We start from the raw sequence: 27,231 nt of genomic DNA on the forward strand, positions 1-27,231 counted from the left end.
AACTTTGGTTCACCTTGTATGTAATTAATTGTCATTTAAGCTCTTTCTCAATACATACAAGTTTATTATGAACATCTCAATTTAATTGCATACATTTCACTTTTATTCTTGTACATGTCCAATTTATTTACATGCTCATATTAAGTTTCCTTTAATGTCATTATAACATATTTGAGCAATTCCATTTACAAGTACAAGTCTTATTTGCTTGCACGTGTCAATTCTATTTAGTTGCTCATATTTCAAAGTTTTATCTAATTTCATTAACACTTGTTCTGCAGCTTTCCCATTCTTGCAACTTGTTGTAATTTGAAAGTTATATTTCATTGCAAGTATTATGATTTCGTTTTTGAGCATATATTTCTGGCAAGTATATTATTGGCACTGGTCTACTTACCATTTGCCTTGCAGGATATCTTCTTAAATTTATTGGATCTATTCGCATTATCGATGTTTATATGCTCATAGTTATTTGTACTTGCTAGCAATTTCATTTCCAGTTATTCGAGTGTAAATGTTTAATTGCTTTAATTGATATCTTAATCTCCTAGAACTTGTTTTTTTTTTTTTAAGAAAATTCATAATTTCTATTGATAAGAAATTACATGCTGTTGATGCCCATAGGCATATGCTGTATTGTGGTTGGTCGCCACTGTTCAAAAAACAAAATTAAATACATAAGGTTCCCATAGGGATACTGAGATAGGTACTGTGTCCATCATAAAAGTGCGTAGTTGCTGTACATGAGATCATACTGTAATATACTGATATATATACAAGAGTATAAACAAAATATTATGTTCATCAAAATTTCTGGTTGAGGCCATTGCCTCACTGAAGTGGTCCATCTATATATGGTCTGTGATAAAATCTGTGTGCCCCTGTGGGACAAAATTCCTCGATCAACCAATCGCCTAGAGGACGATCCGCCACTTCTTTCGAGAGCCGGTCAGCAATTGCATTTCTTTCCCCGGAGCAGATGATGCATCCTCCGCTGTCTCCTAGAACTTGTTATCTTTAGCAAGATTTCCTTTTAGAATTTGCCTTAGGGTCTACCCCCCTTGGCTTAGCTAGGAGAGAGCCTAGACGGAGAGAGTTGGGATTAGGTGACCATCCCTTCTCTGAGCGTTGCCACAAAGAACACACCTTGTGGGCTTGAGGATTTTTCCCACATTTCTGGGTGTGCAATTTGTGCTGTCAATAGGGCACTTTATTATATATATGTATAAGGCACATTTTATTCAATCTCACTTTAGTTGCAAGAATTTTTGTGTGACCTATGCAACTGTCAAATACACGCAAACAGGTATGGGACATACCCAGGTACATTTGAAACTCCTGGGACATCCCCACTCAACTGGAGGCTATACCAGTCCCCAGCTGTTTGCTGCGGGTACCCCACAAACTAAAAAACTGTAATACCATTCTTTAAGATCATAAAATCTCAGTAGAAAACAAACATGAATCTGTAAATAAAAAATGGAAAATGAAAGCAGCTTTCTGAAAAAGTAGAATTATTAAAGAAGAGGTGGTTTATGGAAATTGTGAACCTGATAGTTTTAGAACAAACTTGGCAATAAAACAAACACAGCCTTCAGCCCTGTAGCAAAGAAGAATAGCACAGTATGAAAGGGCTGTTATGCAACTTTCTGAAGATTGTTTGCATAAGAGCTTTCTAGTTGGATGTTTCATTTTCACTGCTTATGCTATAATAATTGTCATTGACATTAATCAAAACAGTTTGGTTATACTTGATAAGGTTAAGAATCTGCAACTCAATTTATTAAGAGATTGCTTTTGTAATTTCTCATTGGGAGCATTTTACATTTTTAGGTTAAATCCCAAAGAAGTGTTCAAAGACAGATTTTTATTAACCATGCATCCGTTAGCTGCATGTGGTCAATTTCCCTGTATGGAATGAATGATATATATTTTTCTGTATGTAGTCTTAGTTGTAACCCTGTACTCAGATCAATGTTTTACGAAACGGCCGAACCGAAACGGAAACGGCCGTTTCAATCCGTTTCAATGCCCAGTTTATTGACCCGGCCCATGACCCGGTTCGGCTGACCGAGTCAGCTATGACTCGGCCGAGTCAGCCAATGACTCGGCCGAGTCATAGCTGACTCGGTCAACCCGGCCGGGTCCCGTATTGACTCGGCCGAGTCATAGAAAGGACGGCTGGGCAGCGTTTTTAATAAAAAAAAATCAATTTTTTGCTGATTTTTGGTAAAGTTAGTTAGGGTTTGTGGATTCTAAAGGGTTATTGTGATTTGTTTAATGCTTTTGGGGTCCATTTCCCCCTCCCAAACTCTATTTAAGACAGCCAAATGCTCTCATTTCACTCACAGCAGTCTTATGCATTTGAGTGAGTCTTCTTTGAGAGTTAGTGAGCAGTTCTTGAGCTTGTTTTGGAGCAGCAGTGAGGAGTCTTGGAGGAGCATTGTAGCTGGAGTGAGGAGCTTCTTGGGCAGCCATTTGGAGCAGCATTGAGGAGCTGATTTTTGGAGCAAGCTTGAGGAGGCAGTTTGTGCCTGGAGGTATTTTTTTCCACCCTTACAAATCTGTTTTTGCTTAGTAAATTTTAGTTGCATATCAAGAAAGCTTAGAGAGTGTTTTTTGTCAAATAAATGAACATTGAATCAATTTTTTTTTTTTTTTTTTTTCATTTTCAGATTGTTTTCCTAGTCAAAAAATGGCACCTAGAGCAAAAGATCCTGCTTGGGCATATGTTGAAATGGTTGATAATCAGATGTGTTGCAAGTTTTGCCATAGGAAAATTAAGGAAGGTCCTGGGGGGATTAATAGGCTGAAACAACACTTGGCAGGGATTAAAGGCAATATTACTGCATGTCAATCTGATCAAATTGGGGAGATTAGAAAGAATTTGTTGGAAAGCTTTGAAAAATTTAAAGAAGAAAAGACTAGGCAAAAAGAGATACAGGCTGAAATTGGGAGGAAGAGGGAGATACAAAGAATGATGGCTGCCAACCCCCACTATGAGTTTGAGGGTTCTTCCTCTATCCCTCAAACTGATGCATCAAACCCTTTCCGTTATGTTCCTCCCTCTTTTGCTTCTGTTCAAGATAAGGGAAAGGGTAGAATGAAGGGTGATGGGACTATCGAAAGTTTTTTCACTCACTCAGGCTCCTCTCCATCAGATGCACATGGTCCTAAAGTTAGTATTAGTAAAGGTCTTGCTCAGCCCACTTTAGATGACCATTGGAAGAAAGAATTGAGGGAGACAGCTTGTGACTACATAGCTAGATGGTGGTATGATGCTGATATCCCCTTTAATGCTGCTCGTTCACCATATTATGAGCCTATGTTTGAGGCCATACATGCTGCTGGAAAAGGCTTCAAAGGCCCTACTATGCAAGAGCTAAGGGGGTTTCATTTGCAGAAAGAAATTCAATCAATTAATGAGTATTTGCAAGATTTCAAGGAATCATGGGCAAGAACAGGGTGTACCATCATGTCAGATGGATGGACTGATCAAAGAAACCGTACCATCATAAACTTTCTTGCCTTCTGCCCACAGGGAACCATGTTTTTAAAATCAGTTGATGCATCTGATAAGGTAAAAGATGGCCACTTGTTGTTTCAGCTATTGGATGAGGTTATTGAGGGTGTGGGGGTGGCTAATGTTGTTCAAATCATCACAGACAATGCCTCTAACTATGTTCTTGCTGGTAGACTGTTAGAGGAAAAACACAAGACCATCTTTTGGACCCCATGCGCTGCACATTGCATAGATCTCATGCTTGAGGATATTGGAAAATTAGATTGGGTCAGAAACACTGTAGATAATGCCAAAAGCATAACAAAATTTATCTACAATCATACACTGGTTTTGAGTCTCATGAGGAAACACACTGGAGGCAAGGATATCATTAGGCCTGCCATCACTAGATTTGCTACACATTTTTTGACATTGCAATCTATGCTTTCCCAACATAGAAACTTGCAAAAGATGTTTTCCAGTGATGAATGGAATCAAAGCAGTTGGTCTAACAAACCAGAAGGCAGAGAATTGAAAAGGAAAGTCCATGATGAAACTTTTTGGAGAAAGGCAGCAGAGATTGTGAAGCTTGCTGAGCCACTAGTTAAGGTGTTGCGGTTGGTGGATGGGGAAAGGTTGGCTATGGGCTTCATTTATGAGGCTATGGATCAAGCAAAGGAGCAAATAAAGACAGCATACAAGGATAGAGTGGCAAAGTATGGGCCCATTTGGGCAATCATTGATGAAAGATGGAACAATCAACTCCATCGCCCTATACATGCAACTGGGTATTTTTTGAACCCACGGTATCATTATAAAGCTAAGGAGTCAGGAGCTTTGAGGGGGGAGGTCAGAGATGGACTGGTTGATTGCATTGAGCGCATGGTCCCATCGGAGTCTGATCAGCTGCTGATACATCAGCAGGTCACATCCTTCAGCAATGCAACAAGTACCTTTGGGAAGAACCTAGCAAAGATTGCAAGAGAAGCAGATGAGCCAGGTAAACAAAAATTTCAATTTTCAATTTCTTAATGGTTTTACTTTTTTTATTAAAGTTTGTTAAATCATTTATAATTTGAAAGTTAGATATAATTTGTAATTTTGTTGAGCTTCAGCCTTCATCTAACTCATAATTCATTACACTCCTATGTTTTTTGCAGCACAATGGTGGGAGGCCTTTGGTGGCCAGTGCCCTGAATTGCAAAGGTTTGCAATTCGTATTTTGAGTCAAACTTGCAGTGCATCTGGGTGTGAGCGCAATTGGTCTGTCTTTGAGAGGATTCACACAAAGAAGAGAAACCGTTTGGAGCAAAAACGGTTGAATGATCTAGTTTTTGTCCAATACAACCTTCGGCTCAGACGGAACCAATTGCTGAACAAAAGACCTGATTTAGATCCCATTGTGTTGGAAGACATTGATCCAACATCAGATTGGGTAGTGGAGAGTCGTCTACCAGAGTTTGATCCTGATGAGGATCTTGATGAAATTGATGTTGGAGATCCACTGCAGCGTGTTCAGTTGAATGCAGATCCCAATCCACCAGCCTCAGTCTCACAGCCAGCTAGTAGGACTCCAGTTGTAGGTGCTTCCTCTGCTCAGCCACGACAGAAGCGCAGCCGCATTTGTACTCTATCTCAGCATGCATCTGCTGCACAGCCTAGTGGTACTGGCACCACTTCTACAGTTGCAGTTGGAGACGATGATGATGAGGAGGAGCCATGGGGCCCCTTGTCTGACTCTGATGATGATGATCCAGAGATTGGTCGAGATGATCTTGGCTCCTCTGGCAGTAGCTACTAGCCTCCTTGGTTATTTGTATTTTGTTTTGACTCTTGAGTCTTTGATCATGTATGACAGACTACAGTTGACTATGTATTTACTATTGCCATTGGGTACACCGTACCATTTTGATATAATGGATTGGTTCATGAGCCTACTTTGATCATATGTTGTCTTCCATGTATATTATAATGTTGTGTGTTTGGAAACTTGAATGAAAATCTTTAAAATTATGTTTAAAATATTTAAAATTATGTTTTTTTATAAAAAAAATAAATATTTAATGTATTTTTTACAACGACCGAGTCATTGAAATCGAGCCGGCCGAGTCATTACCGAGTCCGAGTCGATCCTCGGCCGAGTCCGAGTTGTAAAACATTGACTCAGATACCTAGGCTTTAGCAGGTCTGTACTGGGTAGGTCATGCAATAATGTATCTGTAGAACCTTGCTGTAATCCTAAATAGGCACAAATTTTGTTTAGTTTTGAAGCCCTGATGAAGCTATCTTGTACCTAAACTCAATTATTATTTTGTGGTTAATTACATTGAGGCATAACCCAGTATTGAGGCCAGCTTTTTTGACCATACAGCTTGCAAATTAGTTAGTTTGTTTGGGCACAGTGAGAAAAACCAAAGATCACACAGAAAAGAGAGAAATAGGGCTTTAAAGAGGATAAACAACCATATTTGGACCAATTTTTTCATAAAACTCCAAAACTGATGAAAGGAGCAGTTGAAAAGAACTAAGGGTTATTCTAAACACAATTATAGTGAAATCATGTACATACCTGTTGTATACTGTGCTTAACATTTGGGTGATGTGCTTGTATTTATCATTTAAGTTGATATGTGCCACTGCTTCTAAACATCGAATTAGCTAAAAATTCATGGTTTATGTGTTAAGGTTTTTCTCTTTGTAGAATGTGAGTATTGCAACAGTGGCATGCTAAATGTGGAGCTTAAACTACAGGTTGCTTGTGTTTTTGACTGCATCCAACTCACAATTCATAGCTATATGACATTTGAGACAAGGTGGGTTCCAGCTTTATTTGGTCTTCCCAGACGAAGGTACTCCTGTCTTAATTTTATGGCCCAAAATAGAGAAAAGTTAGCAGAATGGAAAAATGCTTTGGCAAAACAAGGATGCTATGTCAACTGTGTACCAGGTTTCTTTGGAATAAAAGGAAGTACGAGTGGTACAGTTGACTCAGTTTCAGATACAGGGATAGATTTAAAGCCAAGAAAGTCTTTTCTCATCATTCTCAACCCTCATTCTGGTCATGGTCATGCACGCAAGATATATTATAATGAAGTTGAGCCAATATTTAAGGTGGGTTTTATTTTCCATGACTTGTATTATTCTTTTTGTTCAGCTCAAATCTCATAGATATTTGCCTAATGTTTGTGAGATATTAGATTTCGCTTTTCTGTTCAATCCCTTTTTTTAAGGTGGTGTTAGAAACTTGTGTGTCTTTACAGCTAAAGCTACATGTATTTGTTTCTTCCTTTCAAAGTAAATATCCCTAAATGAATTTCTTTCCACCAATGATTGAAATCGACTGATATGATAACATACCGAATTGGGATCATATTGAGACAAATTATCTTGATTTCCTTTATTGTTAACCGTAGTACATTGTTATGTCCTGACATAAAACAGTTCACATAAACAAGTGAATGGTAAATTGCATCATTATTATATTGGAAGATAGCCTTGTCTCAAAGAAGAATGATTATTATTGTAAGAAAAAGAATAAATTTATAAATTTATAAACGGGAAATACAACGATTAAAGGAGGCTTACTTACCTTAATGTAGGCTCCCACCTTGCAATAAATGCAAAGTCACAGTGCCAAAGTTGAGAGGAAGACTCAGAAGTGGTTTAATAGGGACATCTCTTTAGATAGCAAGCTGATGTGTAAACTACTGTGCATATTCCACAAGACAGATTCTCAAAACAGCCTACAGATACTGTGACATTCTACTCTAATGTTCAGTGATTATTTATAATCAAATTATATGATTAGCAGCATTCCACTTTAACTTGAAGATTAAATGGGAAGATATGAAAAAAAACCTGCACTAGTGAAAAGAGCACACCATTAACACGTTGAACACAAGATGTACCCTAGAGAAACTTGTGAGGATGAAAATTCAGCAGGAAATAAGGACTGTGCCTTGTGCCTTGATCTTTTGGTCTCAGATTTACAGTGCAAAATACCAAGAAAAGATGGGCCTTCTATGGAGTAACTAGATATTGTGGCCTATGATAGGCTGCTACAGAATGCTTTTCTTCCTTTGCTTTGCTCTGATGTCACACTTCCATGCATTGCTAAACTATGGAACATAAAATCATTATAAATGGAATGGAAACCCTTTCTCTCCCAGTTGCTAGGGTTTTTTTCCAAGGAAACTTCGTAGGGAAACCCCAAAGACTTCCCTACATTCTAAGGATGGTACCTTCTACAACAAAATCCTACACTTGTCGAGATAAAGTCCTAAAGCTCAAATGCGAGACCTTGTGTAATTAAGAGGGGGCCAACTGTCACCTCACCAACCCTTATCTCATTTTTGGCTGGGTATCCTTCTGCTGAAGGGGGGTTCTCCCTAAGATAGGATTGCGAGGGTTGTGAAGGTAATTTCAAGGTCCAAGATTGAGTTCAGAACGTCCAATGGATGATTGGAAGGGTTAGGTCAACCAATATAAGTTCAAGAGAGATCCCCAAACATACACATTCAAGAAATTACTATGTGGTTTTGAAGAACGAACCCTAGGAAAACAATTTAAAGGATTTTAAAAGAAAATAAGTGATGGAGGATAGAAGATCAGCACCTTAGCTTGCCAATGGATTTTTAGGGCATCTGAGGTTAAGGAGCAAAACACTTGAAGGTGGTTGGAGTAGTTCTAGATTTGAAGACTACAGTAAGTCCATTCACTATCCCTAGAGATTTGGTCCAAGGCTTGTCAATCTTCAAAGATTGTTGATTTGGGTAGCATCAGATGTGCTCTAGCCATGAAAATTGGTGGAGAGGCTAAAGCACATGAGATCTCCAAGACGCAGAAATGGTTTGGGCAGATTCTAACCGGATTGGGAGATATTAAAATAATTAATATTTTTAATGGAGTTCCCAAGTCTAAACTTAGGAAAAATAAAATATTAATGGGTATTAATATAAAATTGGGTTAGAAGGTTCCAAAAGTCATGGATCAAACCAAATCTAATCTTAGCCATTGATTAGAGATTTAATCTTGGTCGTTGATGGACCAACGAGAAAAGTATAAGAGAAGGCTTGAGGGTCAATTGGAGAACACACCAAGAGAGATCAAGAATTCGATTTTCTAGGGTAGGGTTTGCTGAGGAAATCGAGTGAGTGATCTGAATTGCAGCTGAGGGGCAGTGAATACATAGCAGAGAGACAGAGTTAGTACCAGGAGGATCAGCGCAAAGCCGGGAGAGGTTGATGCAGAGCTAGCTAGAGGCCATGCAGAGGCAGCCAAGAGTTGCGTAGAGCCAAAGAGGCTAGCGTGTGAGATGCAGAGGGTCTAGGGGCTGACGCAGAGGCTCCAGAAGCTGACGCAGAGGCCAGAGAGGCTGACGCAGGGCCTAGAGGCAGCGCTGGAGGATTTCATGGGACAGACTGGGAGCTGGAGAGCTGGATAGGGTGACGCAGTCCCTATCAGAGTGATGCAAAGCAATAGAAGCTGCATTGTCACTGTGGGATCGTTCATCCAGTGATTTAGCCAGAATATCTGTCTCCGACTGAGAGGTACTACTACCGAGGGCATTCTCTATTGGGTGAGCCATTTCTGGCACCCAGGTTGTATTTTGGAACTGCATAACAATAAAACCCTCTGAATAGCTGCACCGGTTTTTCTGCATTGGGTTTTTCCAGGGACATTAGTCCAAAAAGAACAATGTCACTTGTGTGCTTGTTTACTTTCAGTTGATGATCTGTATGTGTTGATACTGTACTTGTATTTATTTTTAGTATTTACATGGTAAATAACTTGTTAAGTAATTGAACAAGTAGGAAGAAATAAATCAAATAGTATAGGAAGAATTTCTAACGGGTTAAACTTAGAAATTCCAACATGGTATCAGAGCGTGGTTGCAGATCACAGGATAACTGAAGGCATCTGCTAGCAGAACAGTAGCAACAGATTCAACTATCCTGAGTGATAGCGCTGATCTGTGGAGAAGGCGACAGAGGAAGGAGTGCATACTTCTGGGCCATAAAAAGGCAGTGCAGAGGCTAAGGGAGGCAGAATCAGGCTCACACAGAGCCACGCAGAGGCCAGGAGGGCTGACGCAGTTGGCTAGGGGAGCTGATTTGCCAGTGCCGGGATTGCGCAGAGCCAAGTGGTTCAATCCTTCAGTTGCTGGGGTATAGGAGGCTGCGGGTAATTTGCGGAGCGAAGGTGGTGGGGAACTGTTGTCAGAACAGTATCTAATGGGGCAAGACCAAGGAGGAGGGATTTCCAGAAGGGAAATCGAGACTCAGAGGGAGTCGAACTAAGAACTTCTAGATGGGAAGTTGAGAGACTCAGCAGGAGTCGAACAGAGGACTTCTAGGAGGGAAGTAGAGAGACTCGGAGGAGTCGAAAGAAGAGCAGTGTAATGGCCGTAAATGGACTGAGAGATTAGGGTAGGTTGGACAGAGCATCCAACTTCGTGGTTTGGAAGGCCAGGATCTTGTCCATTCTAGACAAATATCGCATCAAGGACTTCGCCTTGAAAACAATAGCGATCCCAGTTGACCCAGCTGAAAATGAGAAGTATGAGGAGGCAATGGCCAGGGCGAAGTGCATCATTCTTGATGGGGTCAAGGATCATGTGCTGCCGCATATTGCCGAGAAGGACACGGAAAATGAGATGTGGGATGCCCTGAAGAAATTGTACCAACATACTTCTGTGCAGAGGAAGATACTTCTGTGCAGAGGAAGATGTTACTTGAAAATCAGCTGCAGTTATACCAGATGCAGAAGGGAGAGCAGATAGATGTCTTCCTCGGTGGATTGAAGGAGATCCGTGACCAGCTAACTTCCATAGGGGCCACACCGGATCAGGAATTGATGGTGAGGACCGCATTGAACGCAGTCTTAGAGGATTGGGAGGTATTTGTCTAGAGCATACTGGGCAGGTCGAGCCTTCCAGATTGGGAGGAACTGTGGGCGGCTCTTCGTCAAGAAGAGATCAGACGGGTGACCAAGGCGGGGAGTAGCGGAAAAGGGGTCAGAATCAAGGAGGAGGAAGAAGAAGATGCGGCTCTCACATCTGCAAGAAAGCAGGAGAAGAGAAAGAAGAAGGACCTCTCCAAGGTCAAGTGCTTCCATTGTGGGGAACTGGGTCACTATGTGAACCAGTGTCCGAGGAAGAAGAGTAAGGGAGAGGCTTCTGACTCGAAGGTAGCGCCAGCAAAGGTGGAGAAAGAAGTCGAGGAGGATGACGACTGTGCCATGAGTGCTCATGCACCACTTGAGAGGAAGTGGGGTGACATCGAGCTGTAGTCTGACGGACTACAGGTGATGAGGGGCAGGATCCTTGAGGTACCCAACCTCTTGGATTATACCTTGCTACGGGAGCCCCAAAGAGGAGTAGCAGGATTGGAAAATGTTGGTAGAGACGGATGCGGATGAAGCGACAGAGAGTGCTACAGTGTAGGAGTCTCGGGACATTAGGCTGCAACAGTGTGAGAAGCACGGGAGTGTTGCTCCAGTGCAGGATGGCATGGAGAGGTGTGCAACGGTGCGGGATGCATGGAGTTGTTGCAGTAGTGCAGAGGTCAGTATAGGGAGCACTTGTTAGCAGCAGAGGGAGCTTCAGCATCGAGTGAGTCTTTAGCCTAACAAGGATGTCAGAGTTGGGTGGATCAGTTACTTCCATCTCAATAACTGGGTTGCAGTGCAGCAGTTAGCAGTGGCAGTGCTATGGGCAACACGATGCAACGTGAGGAGAGGGGGATGTAGTGCAGATGAGTGTTGGGAGAATAGACCAACCGCAGCACGGATGCAGAGGGAGTTGTTGTACGGATGCAATAGTGGCAGTGGTAGGGCCATGGGCAGCAATACAGGACGCAACAATATAGAGGATGTTGGGCAGGGAGGCCTAGCATCAACACAGAGACTGGTGCTGGATAATCAGGGTGATATTCAGTGTGGAGTATTACTAGAGCACAGTCCTCGCTAAGAGGGAGTGTTGATTTGGGGTAGCATTGGATGTGCTCTAGCCATGAAAATTAGTGGAGAGGCTAAAGCGCATGAGATCTCCAAGACCCATAAATGGTTTGGGCAGATTTAAATCGGTTTGGGAGATATTAAAATAATTAATATTTTTAATGGAGTTCATAAGTCTAAACATAGGAAAAATAAAATATTAATGGGTATTAATATAAAATTGGGTTAGAAGGGTCCAAAAGTCATGGATCAAGACAAATCTAATCTTAGCCGTTGATTAGAGATTTAATCTCGGCCGTTGATGGACCAACGAGAAAAGTATAAGAGGAGGCTTGAGGGTCAGTTGGAGAACACACCAAGAGAGATCAAGAATTCGATTTTCTAGGGTAGGGTTTGCTGAGGAAATCGAGTGAGTGATCTGAGTTGCAGCTAAGGGGCAGTGAATACATAGCAGAGAGGTAGAGTTAGTACCAGGAGGATCAATGCAGAGCCAGGAGAGGTTGACGCAGAGCCAGCTAGAGGCCACGCAGAGGCAGCCAGGAGCTGCGCAGAGCCAGAGAGGCTAGTGTGTGAGACACAGAGGGTCTAGGGGTTGACGTAGAGGCTCCAGAAGCTGACGCAGAGGCCAGAGAGGCTGATGCAAGGCCTAGAGGCAGCGCTAGAGGATTTCGTGGGACAGACTAGGAGCTGGAGAGCCGGATAGGGTGACGCAGTCCCTATTGGAGTGACGTAGAGCAGTAGAAGCTGCATTGTTGCTGTGGGATTGTTCATTTGGTGATTTAGTCGGAGTATTTGTCTTTGACTGAGAGGTACTACTGCCGAGGGAATTCTCTGTTGGGTGAGCCATTTCTGGCACCCAGGTTGTATTCTGAAACTGCATAATAATAAAACCCTCTGAATAGCTGCACCGGTTTTCCCGCATTGGGTTTTTCCGGGGACATTAGTCCAAAAACAACGGTGTCACTTGTGTGCTTGTTTACTTTCAGTTGATGATCTGTATGTGTTGATACTATACTTGTATTTATTTTCAGTGTTTACATGGTAAATAACTTGTTAAGTAATTGAACAAGTAGGAAGAAATAAATCAGATAGTATAGGAAGAATTTCTAACGGGTTAAACTTAGAAATTCCAACAAAGATGAGATAAGGTAATGAACTCGCTTGCTCGTTCCTAAAGACTTGGAAGAAGGGTTTCTCTAAGAGATATAATGAAAATAAAATACCATGCCCACACTTAAATGCCATCATCCATAAACATAACCAAGACAAAGAAAGTTTACTTACTTTGATTATCATGCATTCATCCAAGCTTCACCAATATCCATCCATGAAAAGAGTGCAATCCACATCAACAATTCCTCTCCACGAGGTCGCTCAACTCATCCATCCATAGCCAATTTATAAAAAGCTAAAAATGGCAGAAATTTCAGACTTGCCAAAGGATTTCTCCCCCCTCCAATCATGAGAAAATGAGAGGAAGTGCATCTCTATTTATAGAGGAGATGCTGAACTTCCTTTATATTAAAATATTAATTTCTTAGGCCAAAACCTCTCATTTAGCCTATGGAGGGGGTACAATCCATCTTCACTAAACAAGAAATCTAAAATAATACAAAGTAGGAGCTTTTCAAATGATATGTACAATTTTACATCAAAATTCCCCAAAAGAGGGACACCTTCATTAAATGTGGGCTTCCGCTTGTAGCATCCAGCCTCCAAAGGTGCTTCAATGCTTGTCGGCTCCATGTACATTCATCCAAATACCCTTCAAGGATTTATTACCCTTGCAAATCGTGCAATCTCAACCTCCAAATCTTCATATGCAGATTGGTATTAGAACCATATTAGCATTTGAGAACATCATAGGTTGGCCTAGTTTTCACTTGTAGGTTGGCTCAGCAACTTGTTTTAATGTTGATCATGCATACAGATTGGCCCCAGCTCTATTGTAGGTAGCCCTTTCAATTTTATTCCAGTGCACACACAGGTATATGTATACAACTGCGTCTCTATTATTTCACATTAATGCACCTTGAACTTCTGTCCATACTCTCGGACATACCTCAGAAACGTTATGAGGCTTGAAAAAAGTTGAACCCATCCTCCATAAGGTCAGTTGAAAATGATGTGGCTTTGGCATGCCTAAGCAACTCAGGAATAGTGCTAAAGCAGCAGCTTTGCCCTTTTAAAGTGACCTCAAGTGCTGGACATCTCTTTCAAGACATCAACCTCATCGTAAGTCAAACATGAGAGCAATCCATATACTTTGATATCTCATTGAGAAACCATTTCTGAACAATTTGGTACTTTGTCCATTGATCATACTAGCACACAGGCATTCCATTTGACACTGCACATGCTTAAAAGATTCTTCATGCGGGCTTCCTTATTAGGCACACAGTGCTGAAACACACTCACCCTAATAGTTCTGATGTCCTCTTTCAATGGTGAGGAATTTCCTAAGCCAAAGCGCTTCTCAAATTAGGCTATATCTCTACACTTGAAATCAGCCTCTTAGCATCATGTGTTACTGCTTAGATTCAATAAATGATTGCCAGAAATATGGGACATAATGCCCTCCTTTAGATAGATTTATTGTTGTGCCTCAATTTCTGCGATAATTTTTCCAATCTGCTGTATGCTGAAGGGACAAACACTGGTTATAGCAATGGTTTGTTTGCTGCCTGGTCACCACATATTTATATGAAACAAAAGTGTACTCTGTTTTGAAAAGGTCCATGTTTCTTCAGCATGAAGATTTCCAGGAATCCTCCTCTCAGCCAGCCGGTGCGGTACGTTCCTCCTGATCTGCAAAGGCCTAGTTGAGAAAATCAAATACTGATTCATGATTCTCAGTATTAGTTGCTAGATTGACTTTGCTCAGAGAAATTTCTGCTGTTAAAGGATCATCCTGGTTACCATCGTCTTCTACCTCCTCATCCAACATATGCTTCCATGGCACTAATATCCATAGATGTGGGTCTTGTTGAATCCATTCATGCAATCACAGTCATCCTTCTTCAAATCTGTTTCACTGTCAAAAATAGCACATTTTATTAAATACAATTCATCTAGGTGGCTATGGTCACCAGAAACATTAATTGTCTTTCAAAGTAATCCTTACAAGTTACACCATACTCTGCTGAGCTACGTCATTTGGGCTTATCATCAATTTTGGGATGGGTGGACATTGGTGATATTTAAAAGTTATTTTTTTTAATGGAATAAACTTGTGCCCAAAATGGTTAACAGTACCCAATGTAAACCCTTTGACTGATTGTGACATTTGACTTGATAGGGACATTGAGTGAGGCATGCAACAGAGTCAACAAACCCGAGGAATTGACCGTAAGACTTTCTACATGAAGCTTAAAGGACTCAACTACTTGAGCTAACCCACCGGGCTTAGTGGCTAGGGTTTTAACATTTCCTCATTGCTGTTATGCATAGGGTTAAGGTTTTTGCATGCCTCACCCTTTGATTAGGGTTAGGGTTTTTGCATGTCCCAATCTCTGATTAGGGTTAGGGTTTTGGATCCTCTAGAATCTTCTTGAAAGTCCACACTTGACTATCTCCACATGTAGGAGTAGTGGGAGATGATGTGACATCCACTTGGTGTTGCGATGGTCAAAGCATAGGACAACTTACCGAAGGCATAACTCGCCACGAACTCTATTTGAGGGGCTTGTATTGTTGCGAAGCTCTTGACAAGTAGAATAGCTTGAGGAGTTGGGAATTATGTTAACAAAGTTTTGAACCCTAAATAATTTGTTTAGTGCTCAAAAAAGGGTATGGAAATATTAGAACTCCAAATCACCAAATTAGTATTGACTCCTTAAATGGGCTTTGTCACCCACCAAAATGGGTAGCCCCTAGGAGAAAACTTTTCTCTTATTCTTGACAGTCAACCAGTTAACCATGCAGCTAGCAACCCTTGACAATCACCATTAGTTGATGATATGCCATATATCTCCGCCACCTGCATCAACCTGGTGCTTCTCATCGATCTGGCATGAGCCCATGGATGAAGGTGGGCTTCCATTCAAAAGGTACTTTGGTCATTTTGCAATTGAGTGCTTATGCTTGTTTGTTCTTGGGTGTTTGGTATGGATTATGGGGTGATCTAGAAGAATGATGGACTTTGACCATGATCTTGTTCTCTCACCTTAAATGCGGGGTTAATCTTCGACCCTAGTCTAGTGGGACTTCCCTGGATGACCCAATGGGTATAGGAGGGGCACTATTTGAGCAACCCTAATTGAGATAGTGTAGTTCCATCTTTCCCTATGTCATACTCAACACTTTCCATTTGAGATTATAAGCCCTTATCTCACCTCCATTCTTCGGGTTCAACTGCAACTGACCATTGGTTCTTTGGGATTTGGCACTCTTATGTCCACATCCCTGGGTAGGGCCTGGAAACTTTGCACTAGGAGGTTGATGCAACTAAAAGAAAACTGTTACCACACAATCTAGCAGGGGTTCTAGGAGGGTTTCCAAAGGGACTACTATTAGACCAAGTGGCAACAATGGGACAAGGACCCACTATCACCTCAATCGATGTCTCCTGCTCTTTACGAACTTTCACTGATACGAGGAGCCCCAGTATAAAGGAAATCACTAGAAGGGATAAGTCAATGATGAGGTACAATGTGATTTCCAAAGCCCATTCAAGGGAGAGGCTCTACTAGCTTTCTTGCTTCAAAAGCAAGGTAATTGGCTCTCCAAGATAGGCTCGAAGGGAGACCTAGCACTAAGCAATAGGGATATTCTTTTATGAAGGATGTCTTGGACCTAAGACTCTCTAAAGAACAAGGTTCCTCAAATGGCCTTGTGAGTTAAAGAACAACAAAGAGATGGGACCACAAAGGAGCCTTGGGAAGATCAAAGCTTGACCTAGGGTTTGAAAGATCCTTAGGAGAGTGTCTAGGTTAAGCAAGGATAAGGGAAGTTCACAAGAACAATTAACTTCTATTGAGTTTTTGAGTAGGTAGACCTTCAAAATGCCACTAACCAAAGAAGACCTAAACCAAACCAATTTTGGAGCTAGGGCTAGGTTTTTTTCACAAACTAACCCCAAGACAGGCCTCAAATTTGGAGGGCTAGTGGAGGACACCCGAACGCAATTCCTCACTAGCTCGCTCTTCAAGCAGACGACTCTAGTGGAATTCTCTTGGTGCCCTAGCTAGGCCATCTATGGTTAGGATTAGAGTTTTGGGAAGGAGGTAAAGATGAAGTTTTAGGGTGATCACCAAGGACAAGGATCAGTGCTTAGCCAATTGGGATGAATGGAGTCAAGATAAATTTGATTTTGAGATTTTTGCTCTACCAAGGAGTCCTTGCAGCTTCGCTAGCCTAGAGAGGCACTAGTTAGGTCACAAGAGGAATTTACACTTCGTTTTACAAAATTTGATGGAGTTTCAAGGTAAAAGGTGCACAAACCCACCCTAGGAACATTCGTTCTTCTTGTCAAGATGAATAACATATGCAATGAATCAAGATTCCAAGTGTTTCATGAATTCACATTAATTTTTAGGGTACAAGTAAATCATGACATAGCATTCCATACCTTAGACATATGTGAATAAGAAAATTCTCGTAAAAGAGCACTTACATGACAAAAGGAGTACATCCATCCATCACATTTGCAAACATGAATCTCCAAGATAAGATAGCAATAACCCAAACGTCAAAATGCATCAAGAATACTCCAATTTGTCCATCAATTGTAGGTCCGATTTCGTTTCAAGAGAAGAAATCTAATCCTCTGTGATGATAAATGATACAATGAGGTTCTCATGTATTTATATGAGCCTTTAAGATATTCAAATGGCCTAAATTAGCATAATGATTCCCCTAGAATAGAATAATGTGCAAAATAACACTACTTTGGTGACAAGCCCACCAAATAGCTCCAAAAGATGAATAATAAGCCTCTCAAGAGGGCGGGCCAAAATGATAGAACAATAGCTAATAGGGTCGTTGGAAGGCCAAATCAAGTCCCTCATGTGCCATAATGAATAGGAGGGCTTCAATAACAATGATAAAGGGGGTGGCCTCTTAATCCCCAAGCAAACAACATGTGGTGCTGCCAAGTGGCTGTGGGGGCACAAAGAATGGCCTCATGGGTCTGCAATTGAATCAAGCAAGCTTATGCTCCATATATAAGGGCTAGAACGATGATGCAAGCCCTCCGTTGTCTCCCTAGGTGAGACACAATGCCATCTGGGCCCTTTAACAACTGCCATGTGTGTGGTGCAAGTGTGTAGCAGGCTAAGTCACTTGACACAGGGACACGAGACACGAGACATGAAGGACATGGGGATTCGAGTGTCGGACACGGACACGGACACGTTGACCCCCCCATAAGAAGACACATTATATATTATATATATATATATATATATATATATAGATATATATATATAGATATATTAAAAAAGGATATTTCTTACACAAATTCTCATTCATGATACAAATTCATTGATTCAAACATAGATCTAAACCTAGATGTAAGTTTTACAAAGTAAAATTATGCATACAAATACAATTGTGACATAAATGATAAATCATAATACATATTCAATTCATCAATGATCCAAAAGGAGAAAGACAAGATACTGTAGTTTTGTCATTAAGTCATCAAAATCAAAATGCTAATGGTAAATAGAATAGCAAATACAAAACAACTACAAGTCTACAAGCTTCAAGGCAGTAGGTAGCTCATGAGTCCTCAATCCTCATCATCAAAATCATCACTGTACTCATCATCATGGTCACTGTTACCCACCACTTTGTGGGTGATATCCCCAGGAGAAATTTTTCTCCATGACGAGCCTCAACCGGCAGCCAACAGCCCCTTGATGACTCCTACTAGCTCGTTGTGCCATTTCTCTACCCCCTGAGCCAGCCATGTTGTCCCTCACCCAGCTGTATTGGTTGTATGTTTGAAGGTGGGTCTCCCTAATCTAAAGGTATGTCTTGTCATTTGGTAATTGAGTTTTGGGTTTACTTATCATGGATACTTTTGGGTATGGATTGATGGGGGGATTTGGTGGAAAGAATGGACTTAGTTTGTGCTCCTGTCCCCTTGATCTCTTTTTGTTGTTACTCTTTGATCTTAGTCTCGTGGGATCTCCTTTATTGACCATTTGGTTCTAGGGTGGTACTACTTTGGAAACCCCGACTTTTGGTGCATGGTCCCTCTCTTTTACCCGCACTTGTTACTCTCTTTCCACTCACTATACCCCATTCATCATTTCTCCCACCTGGGTCCACATTTTCAGTTTGAGTCCACATAGGGTTAGCCTCTCTATCCCCTTACCGCCACCTTGGGTCGAGCCTAGAATAATGTCTCCAAGGTTGAAGCAATTAAAAGAAAAAAAAAGCATAATTGGCAACATTTAACAGGAAATTGTACCACAAAATGAAAAAGATGGTCAGGATAAAATAATCAGCACGTGGGCAAAATCCAATGCATGAGCTCTACCCCAATCCATGGGAATCACCCTAGTTCCATAGGTCCTAGATGAGCCTCTTTTATCATTTAGGAACCCATGATTGTCCCAACCCCTGGGGGGCAATGAACTGCCCTACCTAAAAGGGGTAATCACTGCTATATCTTACATACCATGCTCTTGTCCTTTGAGCCCCGAGCAATTAATTAAAGAAATTCATAAAAGACAAAAAACATATAAAGAAAGGTGGAAAAATGAAGGCTGGGACACCTCATGTACCACGCTTGCTCCCTCCTACACATTACATACCTAGGTGTGGGCTTCCCCTATGCCCCACTATGTGGCCCAGGATTGCTGCTCTCATTCCCTATTCCATTCCACTTATTTGTCACTTGCCACCCCCATTAGAGGGATGTACCTTGGACATACTGTCCCCTTTAAGGGCTGAAACCACCTAATAAGGTACTTGGCTAACCCCCTTTGGAGCTTGGAGACACTAGCATATGCCAAAGCCCACAACAGAACGGCGTGCCATTATGAAGTGCCCCACGTTGTTATCCATGATTTGTAAGCTCTTTTACCCGATTATATTAATGACTAGTTGCACTGGAAGCCTAGGGGACACATTAGATCTTATGTAGGATTATAAGTGGTTTCCATTTGGGTTTGGTCTCCTTATATGGGATCCTAACCCCTAGAGGTCTACATTGGCACATGTAGGGTGTGCATAGAGAACCATTAGCCTCCATAGCAGCAGACATCACTCCATGGATCTTCATGGATACTCAGAGATTACTAGCGATCCACTTCTGCGATGATGGTGATATGCTTGGTACATTATGCCCAGCAGGCTCCCACAGGAGCCCCACACTCTTGGCAGGTGTCCCAGGACTTGTATGATGTCATGGAAGCATTCATTCCACCACTTGGATCCTTGCAGAGGGTCTACAGACATCTCCAATTCATATGGAGACCCATGGGGTCATTTATGTGCCCTAAGACCCACTAGGAGCACCACAGGTCTACTACTTGGAGAACAAGGGGCCACCCCCTTGTCCATCATATCTCGAGGAATTTATTCCTCAATATGGCACTTCTGGATGTTATTATGCCTTTGGAGGTTCCTACCACATGTACATATTATTATTTGGCCCCTTGTGAGGCTTATTTTTGCACTTGTGAGCTAGTTTGGTGGGCTTGTCACCAATAGGGGTTTTATTTGCACATTATTTTATTGTTAGCTGTTGATGTAGGCCCATAGGATAATTCAAACTCCTTAGGAGGCTATATATTGATGTTAGATACGTTCATTTGGATCATCACTTGACTTGGGATCTCTCTAATATAGAGAACTTCACATTTTTCCTTGGAGGATATTTTTTGGAGATGGATGAATTTTGACGTATGGATTTGGGCTATTTATCTTGTCTTGGAGCTTTATCTTGTAAACAAAATGCTGGTTGGATATAGCCTTGTTGACGGTGTTGGACCCGCCAACATTTAGGGGATCTCCCCGGTATGAAGTCCCAACTAGACCTCACACTGTTTGGTGTAGGAGTCCCATCCAGTATGATGGCCCGGTCGCCATTATCTTAAATGTTTGTCTTATCTCTTGCTGGTTAGCGTGAGAGAGTGGTTTGCTTTGTCTTCGAGGTTCGCGTGCATGGTGAATGATAGTGCTACTTGTGTCAAGGTTCTTTCACCACAGGAGAGGGTGGGAATGAGTCTCCAGTCGAAAGGGAGGAAATCCCAACTCTGTCAGAGACACACAACACAACAAGACATGCACACTTTCCGGAGGAGCAATCCACACGGATGCGGCAGTCATAACACAAGAGGGAAGATGGCATGTACAACACCTAGTGGGACAGTCCGCGCGAGTGCGACGGTCGTTATAACAAGTTTATGTGAAAGGTTCTGTTTGATGTCCGGGGAGGTAACCAACTTAGGCAGGACAACTAACAACTTATACAACACATTTTCATAAATATATGTATTAGAACAACTTTATGAGTTCAATTGTTTAACACTGGTTAAAGTAACATGTATTACAAGTGTTCAAAATTAATTTTACAAACAATTACAACACGTTTGAAAACGTGCTGGCCTGTTATCAGGCTTCTGAATTAAGTGAAAGTTCCAAGACACATTGATACACCATACATCACTAACCCCGTGGGCGGGGCGTTGGAGCCACTACTCGCTCCTCAAAGAAAAGATTACAGACTCTCAAGGCTATGTGGGAGGAGCCAAGGTGAAAAGTCCTTTGCATGTACAAATGAGGGGGTATTTATAGCCAAGGGTGAAACTGGCCCTTGTGACTGTTCAACTTCCCTCATGACTGTTTGACTTATTTGACTCTTCAGCTTTACATGACTCTTCAGATTACAAGTGGGTCTCTTGGACTTCCACGTTACATTACATTGATTTACAACAGTATGGCCCACAGTAGTGATGTGGCTGACATGACTCATGACACGACTCGACATGACAGTGCTGGTATGTTCATGCTGGTGGTGGTGTGCATGTCGAGCTGCAGTGTTGTTGAGTGATGGATGTCCTCTTGGTGTATCACAGCTTCACCTCCGCATGGCAAGGTGTGCAGAGTCTTCGATGGTCATTGGTGTTCGCTTGATGTTGCATGTGCACGTTGCTCCTTTGCTTGTACTTTGGCATGCTTGACATGTTTGTTCGTTCGCGAAAAATTATCCTCGCATGCATCGTCTGTTCATCTATTCACAAACACATCTTCTTGCATGTACTCTCCTTGTTCATCCCATCTGTCGTCGCGTCATGTCTTATCCATATACCTGTATCTGCAATCACTCATGACGAGACGACATCAAATCCATAAACCTCCTAGTCTACCATGATGCATTGTTATTTGCTTTCGGATGCAGGTGACTGGGAGAGAGGACAAGGCTATGAAACTGCGCAAGACAAGTTTCAAGCTAGGCTGCGGGCTCCAGGCACTACTGGTGAAAATTGTGCAGAGGTCACTGGCAGACTGAGATGGGCAATCTAGATCAACAGTGACTGTCCGCGGGAGTTGTCTCGGCTGTAGGACAGATCTGCGTAATTTCTGGAGGGAGGCAGTGCAGACAGCTGAGGGGCTTGGCAGCAAAAATTGCGCAATTCCTGGAGGGAGCTGGCAGTGGGCTGCGAGGTTGCTGGAGACAAAAACTGCGCAATTGTTGGGAGGCTGACCTGCTAAACACCTCTGCACAGTTTCTGAGCTGAGTGGGATGCTGAGCAGCTGAGGGGCCTCCTCATGAAATCTATGTAGTTTTCCGGGTGAGCATCCGATCAACTGATTGGGTGGCTGGCTGGGAAAATTGCGTAATTTTCTGAGGGAGACAAGGATGGGAATTTGGTGTCTGTTCGGCCTTCTCAGTTAGTGGAGCGGGCAAGGTCTGCAACATGCATAATTTTTGAGGGGAGTGAGTCCCGGGGTCACTACCCGGTCAAACTCTCCGATTGACCATCAGGAGGGTTGGTTGATCAGCTTGTGGGCAATGCAAATTGAATGGCTTGTTGGACACTTCTGTGTTGTTTTGGGTGACAGTTGGTTGAGTCAATTGCAGGGTGGAGGTCCGACTGTTAGAGGGTGATCCGGTCGTTAGAACTTCAGCAAAAATGATTAGGTGTGTGAGCGAGTGAATTTGTGCATACACGACTTTGCAAACACATACTCAACATAACTTGATGATAAGACGCCTCAAACCATCCAGAAAACATATGCTCAACATGACTGACTGACGGTGCGAGCGACAAGCGCAACACTTGTGATAGATCGTTGAACAACCGCGACGACGCTTGCACGAAAGTGCATACAACTTTGTGTGTGAGTGCGACGGATGTTCACATAGCGAATACAACATGTACACATGAAGCGAGGACCTTGTGCATGACCAAAACATGGCTGCAAGCGTGGCATTGAGACCAACATGCAAAAAGTTGTCCGTTGAACGGTCAAGCAAAGAGGGTGCAAAGACTCACACGAGCCCACAGGGTGAGCCCGAGTGCTTGCAAACATCAAGTAAAAATCCAAGGGAGGCTCCGAAATTGGATGCAGGCCAAAATTTTGGAGGGTGTTGCAGCTGCTACAACACTTGGTGACACACTGGCAGAATTCCAGCTTGTCTGTTTTGGTTCATTGACAACATAGGACCTTGGTATTTTAAGGAGTATTGAATTGTTGTGCGGGTTACTTTGGCTTTCCCACTTACCCCATGGACAGACATGGTTCACCTTTTGCCAACTCAGTGAAACACAACAAAAGTTTAAGCTTGATCACAGTGTTTCGAAATCGGGAAGGGTAGTTTGGCTCGCGAGTTAAAATTTTTCAGAGTATAAGTTTTCATCTTTGGTGTTGCTCCACTGCCAGCAGGCCTAGAAGGTACCCCGACGGAGTCACGCAGGAACACACACATTGCTCCACTGCCAGTGAGCCTGGTCAGTACCTTAGTGGAGTTGCATGCTTCGCCTCTCTGCGCAGGAAGCCTTTCTCTTCTTTCGTCTTTGTATTCTTTAAATAGGACTGTGCATAGGCAGTTATTTATTTTTGGGGTGGAAGAGGGATCTCAACTTATTAAGAGCAGAAGAGGTTGTTCCTTCAGAAAAGCATGTAAAACCTTTGACATAGGTTTGCTTGTTTAGATTTTCCCCTTCTCCGTTTCTACTAGTTGGATGAGCTTGATCAAACAGAGCAGAAGACTGAGTACAAGCATGGGGTTTCCTATTGTGGACACAAGTTCATGGTTGAACCCAAGCTTCCCTTGCAGACGACTCGTATTTTCCATCAAGACATCATCAGCTGAAGGTTATAACCAAGCACAGAGAGGACGGACACAGGACTGGCCAAGTGCTGCAGTGTCACAAGTCTCTTCAAATCTCAATCACATACTCATTCAAAAGCCAAAACTCAGTAGAGGGAAACACTTATTTACAAAACGAAAAATAGCAGGATACTAAGGAAACCAAACGAATGAAACATAAATAGTAAGCAAAGCAAACATAGCAAAAACAACAAGCAGTAAGTAGACTATGTACATGGCGCGGGGCGTGGTTCGACCTACTGAAAATAGTGCTTGAGATCTTGGCCGTTAATAGGAAGTTTGTCAATCCTCCCGTCACGTGATTGTAGACAGTATGTGTGTGGGCCAAGCTTCTCATGGACTGTGTACGGACCAATCTATAGGGACTGGAACTTCGTATGGACCCATTTCAAGACTAAGTCACCAACATCGAAGTTAGCTTTCCTTGCAGACTTCTTGTTGAACCATCTCTTGATACAGTTTTGGTGGAGTGTAAACTTTTCTTTTTCTTTCATCCTTTCTTCCTGCAATTTGTGAAGTGTATCCATCCTACGCTGAACTAGCATGTAAAGCTTGCCTTGGGATTCTTGAGACAACTGAAGCGTAGGCAAGTAGATGTTGGGCATAGGATGGCTTCTTTAACATAGACCAGGAAGTATGGTGAGGTATTCAGAGAGGGTTTGGGCATTATGCGGTCGGCCCATAAAGCATTCGTCAAGGTAGAGTGCCAGTTATGCTGCTTAGAGTAAACGGCCTTTTTGATTATAAGGATAAGGTTTTTGTTCGTGGATTCTATGAGACCATATCCCTGTGGGTAGTAGTTAGATGAGTGTTTTAGCACAATACCGTTTTGTAATGCAAAATCATAAAGCTTTAAAGATGAAAAGTACGTTGCATTATCAAACACAGGTGATACCGGAACGCCAAAGCGTGAGATGATGTTTTGTTGGAGGAAGTTGATGACCTCCTGGTTGTTCACTCGCTTGAGCGAAACTGCTTTTGTCCACAGCGTGAAGTAATCAGTTGCTGTCAGAATATAGCGGTGTTGTTTCGACGAATGTGGGAAAATCTCGTCGATGATGTCTAGGCCCCATTGTTGGAACTTGGAACGGTTCAGTCACTGAGACAGGGTGCAGTGGGGTTGTTGACCTTAGCGTTCTGCCGGCACATGGTTGACAGACCAGGCACTTGCGGGCGTAAGCGTGTGCATCCTTGAATAATGTGGGCCAGTAGAAACCGGCTCGCATAACTTTGTGCGTAGTGGTATTTGCCACGAAGTGAATCCCGACGGGTCTGTCATGCAAATGTTGCAAAAGTTTCTATGGTTCATGTGCCTCTAGGCACTTGAGCAAGATTCCATTGTTGTGCTTTCTGTAAAGCACTCTGTGCAACAACTGATAAGCTAAAGCTTTGAGGTGCAATGCCCTCTTTTGTCTGGAAAGTGAGAGGGTATGGTGCCCTGCTCAAGGTACTGGCGCACATCTACGTACCAAGAGTTTCCGTTTACAGTGGGTGGTGCTCGCACTACATCATACATTTCAATTTCCTGCTCCCAACCGGCAAGCTCTTCTTCTTCCTCCTGTGCGTGTATTGCCTCAGCTGCGAGTCTGTAGAGACCATGACCCTTGACAATGTGAATTGGCTTGATGTCAAGATCATATTCTTGCAAGCCTGTCATCCAGTTTGCACATCGTTCACCCAACTCTTGCTGTACAAGCAGTGAGCGGACTGCTGGGTGAGGCACATACACTATGCAATGGTTTTTCAGCAAGTAGGGTCTGAAGTGTTTCACCGCCTTGTATACTGCATATGCTTGTTTTTCAATGACGGGGTAGTTGAGTTCGGGTCCCTGCATGCTTGTGCTCATGAAGGAGATGGGACGTTCGTCATTCATTTCATCCTTCTGAGTGAGTACTGCAGCGAGCAAGTCATCGGAGGTGAAGGTGTATAACATGAAGTCTTTGTTGAAATCTGGGCTGTAGAGTGCAGGCGCTTTTGCAATAGCCTGCTTGATACGGGTGAATGCGTACTTTTCCCTCTTGCCCCAGCTGTAGACTGCATCCTTCTTGATCATGGCTTGCATTGGTTTTACTATTTGCGCATAGTCTGAGATGAACTTCCGGAGGAAGTTTATCTTTCCCAAGAAGGACTACATTGCTTTCTTGTTGGCTGGGTGAGGGATCTGTGTAATAGTCCAGACCCGGTCCAGATCAACCTTGATCCCGCTCTTGGAAACGATGTGTCCAAGGAGGTTTGCAAATATGCTCTTTTTGGGATTCAAGGAAATCTCGTATTTCCGGCATTGCTCAAAATTTTTCTTTAGATGGCGTATGTAGTCTTCCCGTTTTCTTGAAAACACAGTCACATCATCGAGGTACACCACTACGCTCTGTCTGATGAGTTCGCAGAAGGCGATGTCCATGGCGCACTGAAAGCTTGTGCTTGCATTCACAAGCCCAAACGACATTTGTCTATATGCGAACGTACCCCACTTGGTACGGAAGGTAGTTTTGAGTCTATCAGGTTCAGCTACCAGAAATCTGAATTAACTGTAACATTATTGACTTGCCGCTGATGGGTTGTAATTCTGCCTGCTGTAGTTGAGATTCAAGCTGCAAAAATTCAATCATGTCATGTACATCTTGTAAACAACCGTGAATATCGGTGAGAAAATCCTTGCTGATTTTGATTGTATTATCCATAGTAGAGAGTATTAGATTGTCCAGTGACTCTAATATTGCACCAATTGGAGCCATTTTTTTTTACCTCAAAAAAATAGTAAAACAATGATGACCTCAACGCACTCCAAACTCTAATACAATGCCAAGACAAAGAAGCTCTTAATTGTCTCCAATCTCCAAATTAGTTCAAATATCGAAAACCCCACATGCTATAACTCTTGGTCATGATGATCGAGATCTGGTGGAGAAACTGTTGTGTTATTCACTATTTCACTTTATATAGAGCTGTCAAAATAGATATGGCCTGGGTTCAACAATATGAACTTCATATGAATGATATTGTACAGTTCAGCTGACATGTCTCTTGATTATTCTTTCAATCAAGGCCGTTTTATTCTTTCTATGAAAGGGCACGAAATCGATCATCTTTTCTATATATTTTACATGAAAGCCATCCCACGATTATTGAGGGCTACATCCTTAACCAACAAATTAATCTTCATCCTTCCATGTGCACTGCAATGGCCATTACAAACCATTCCAAACACACTACAAATACAAAACTATAACGTCCACCTTCATCTTTTTGTGATACAGTGATCAATGTATCTTTTAGAACTGTGTGAGATAGATAAAACATGAGAGTACATTTATTATTAACGAAAGATATACATTTATAGTACATGGTGTGACCGTTGGGTTCCACATCCCAAGGTCTCTTGGACTTCCTTAGTCTATTCGGCTTCCACACTAACCCTTAGAGGATTAGGTGTCTAACATTTAGCTTTGTTTGAATGAAGGTATTAGGCTAGCTATTA

General features: G+C 42.2%; 1 protein-coding gene across 2 annotated transcripts in view; it reads left to right on the forward strand.

Annotated features, from left to right (window-relative positions):
- LOC149224944 (sphingoid long-chain bases kinase 1-like) overlaps positions 1 to 27,231 on the forward strand; it is a 381,298-nt gene that overhangs the window by 44,602 nt on the left and 309,465 nt on the right. The window contains exon 2 of one of the 2 annotated variants that reach the window (XM_089386350.1): positions 6,254 to 6,613. The exons of the other annotated variant lie outside the window; for it this stretch is intronic. Within the exon in view, the coding sequence (XP_089242476.1) occupies positions 6,254 to 6,613 (360 nt within the window). The remainder of the gene's footprint in view (positions 1 to 6,253; positions 6,614 to 27,231) is intronic. 2 annotated transcript variants of the gene reach the window in all.

This window comes from Pinus tabuliformis, chromosome Q (genome assembly GCF_031772625.1).
Source record: "Pinus tabuliformis cultivar Carrire ecotype Pingquan chromosome Q, CPIR1, whole genome shotgun sequence".
Classification (NCBI taxonomy): Eukaryota; Viridiplantae; Streptophyta; class Pinopsida; order Pinales; family Pinaceae; genus Pinus; species Pinus tabuliformis.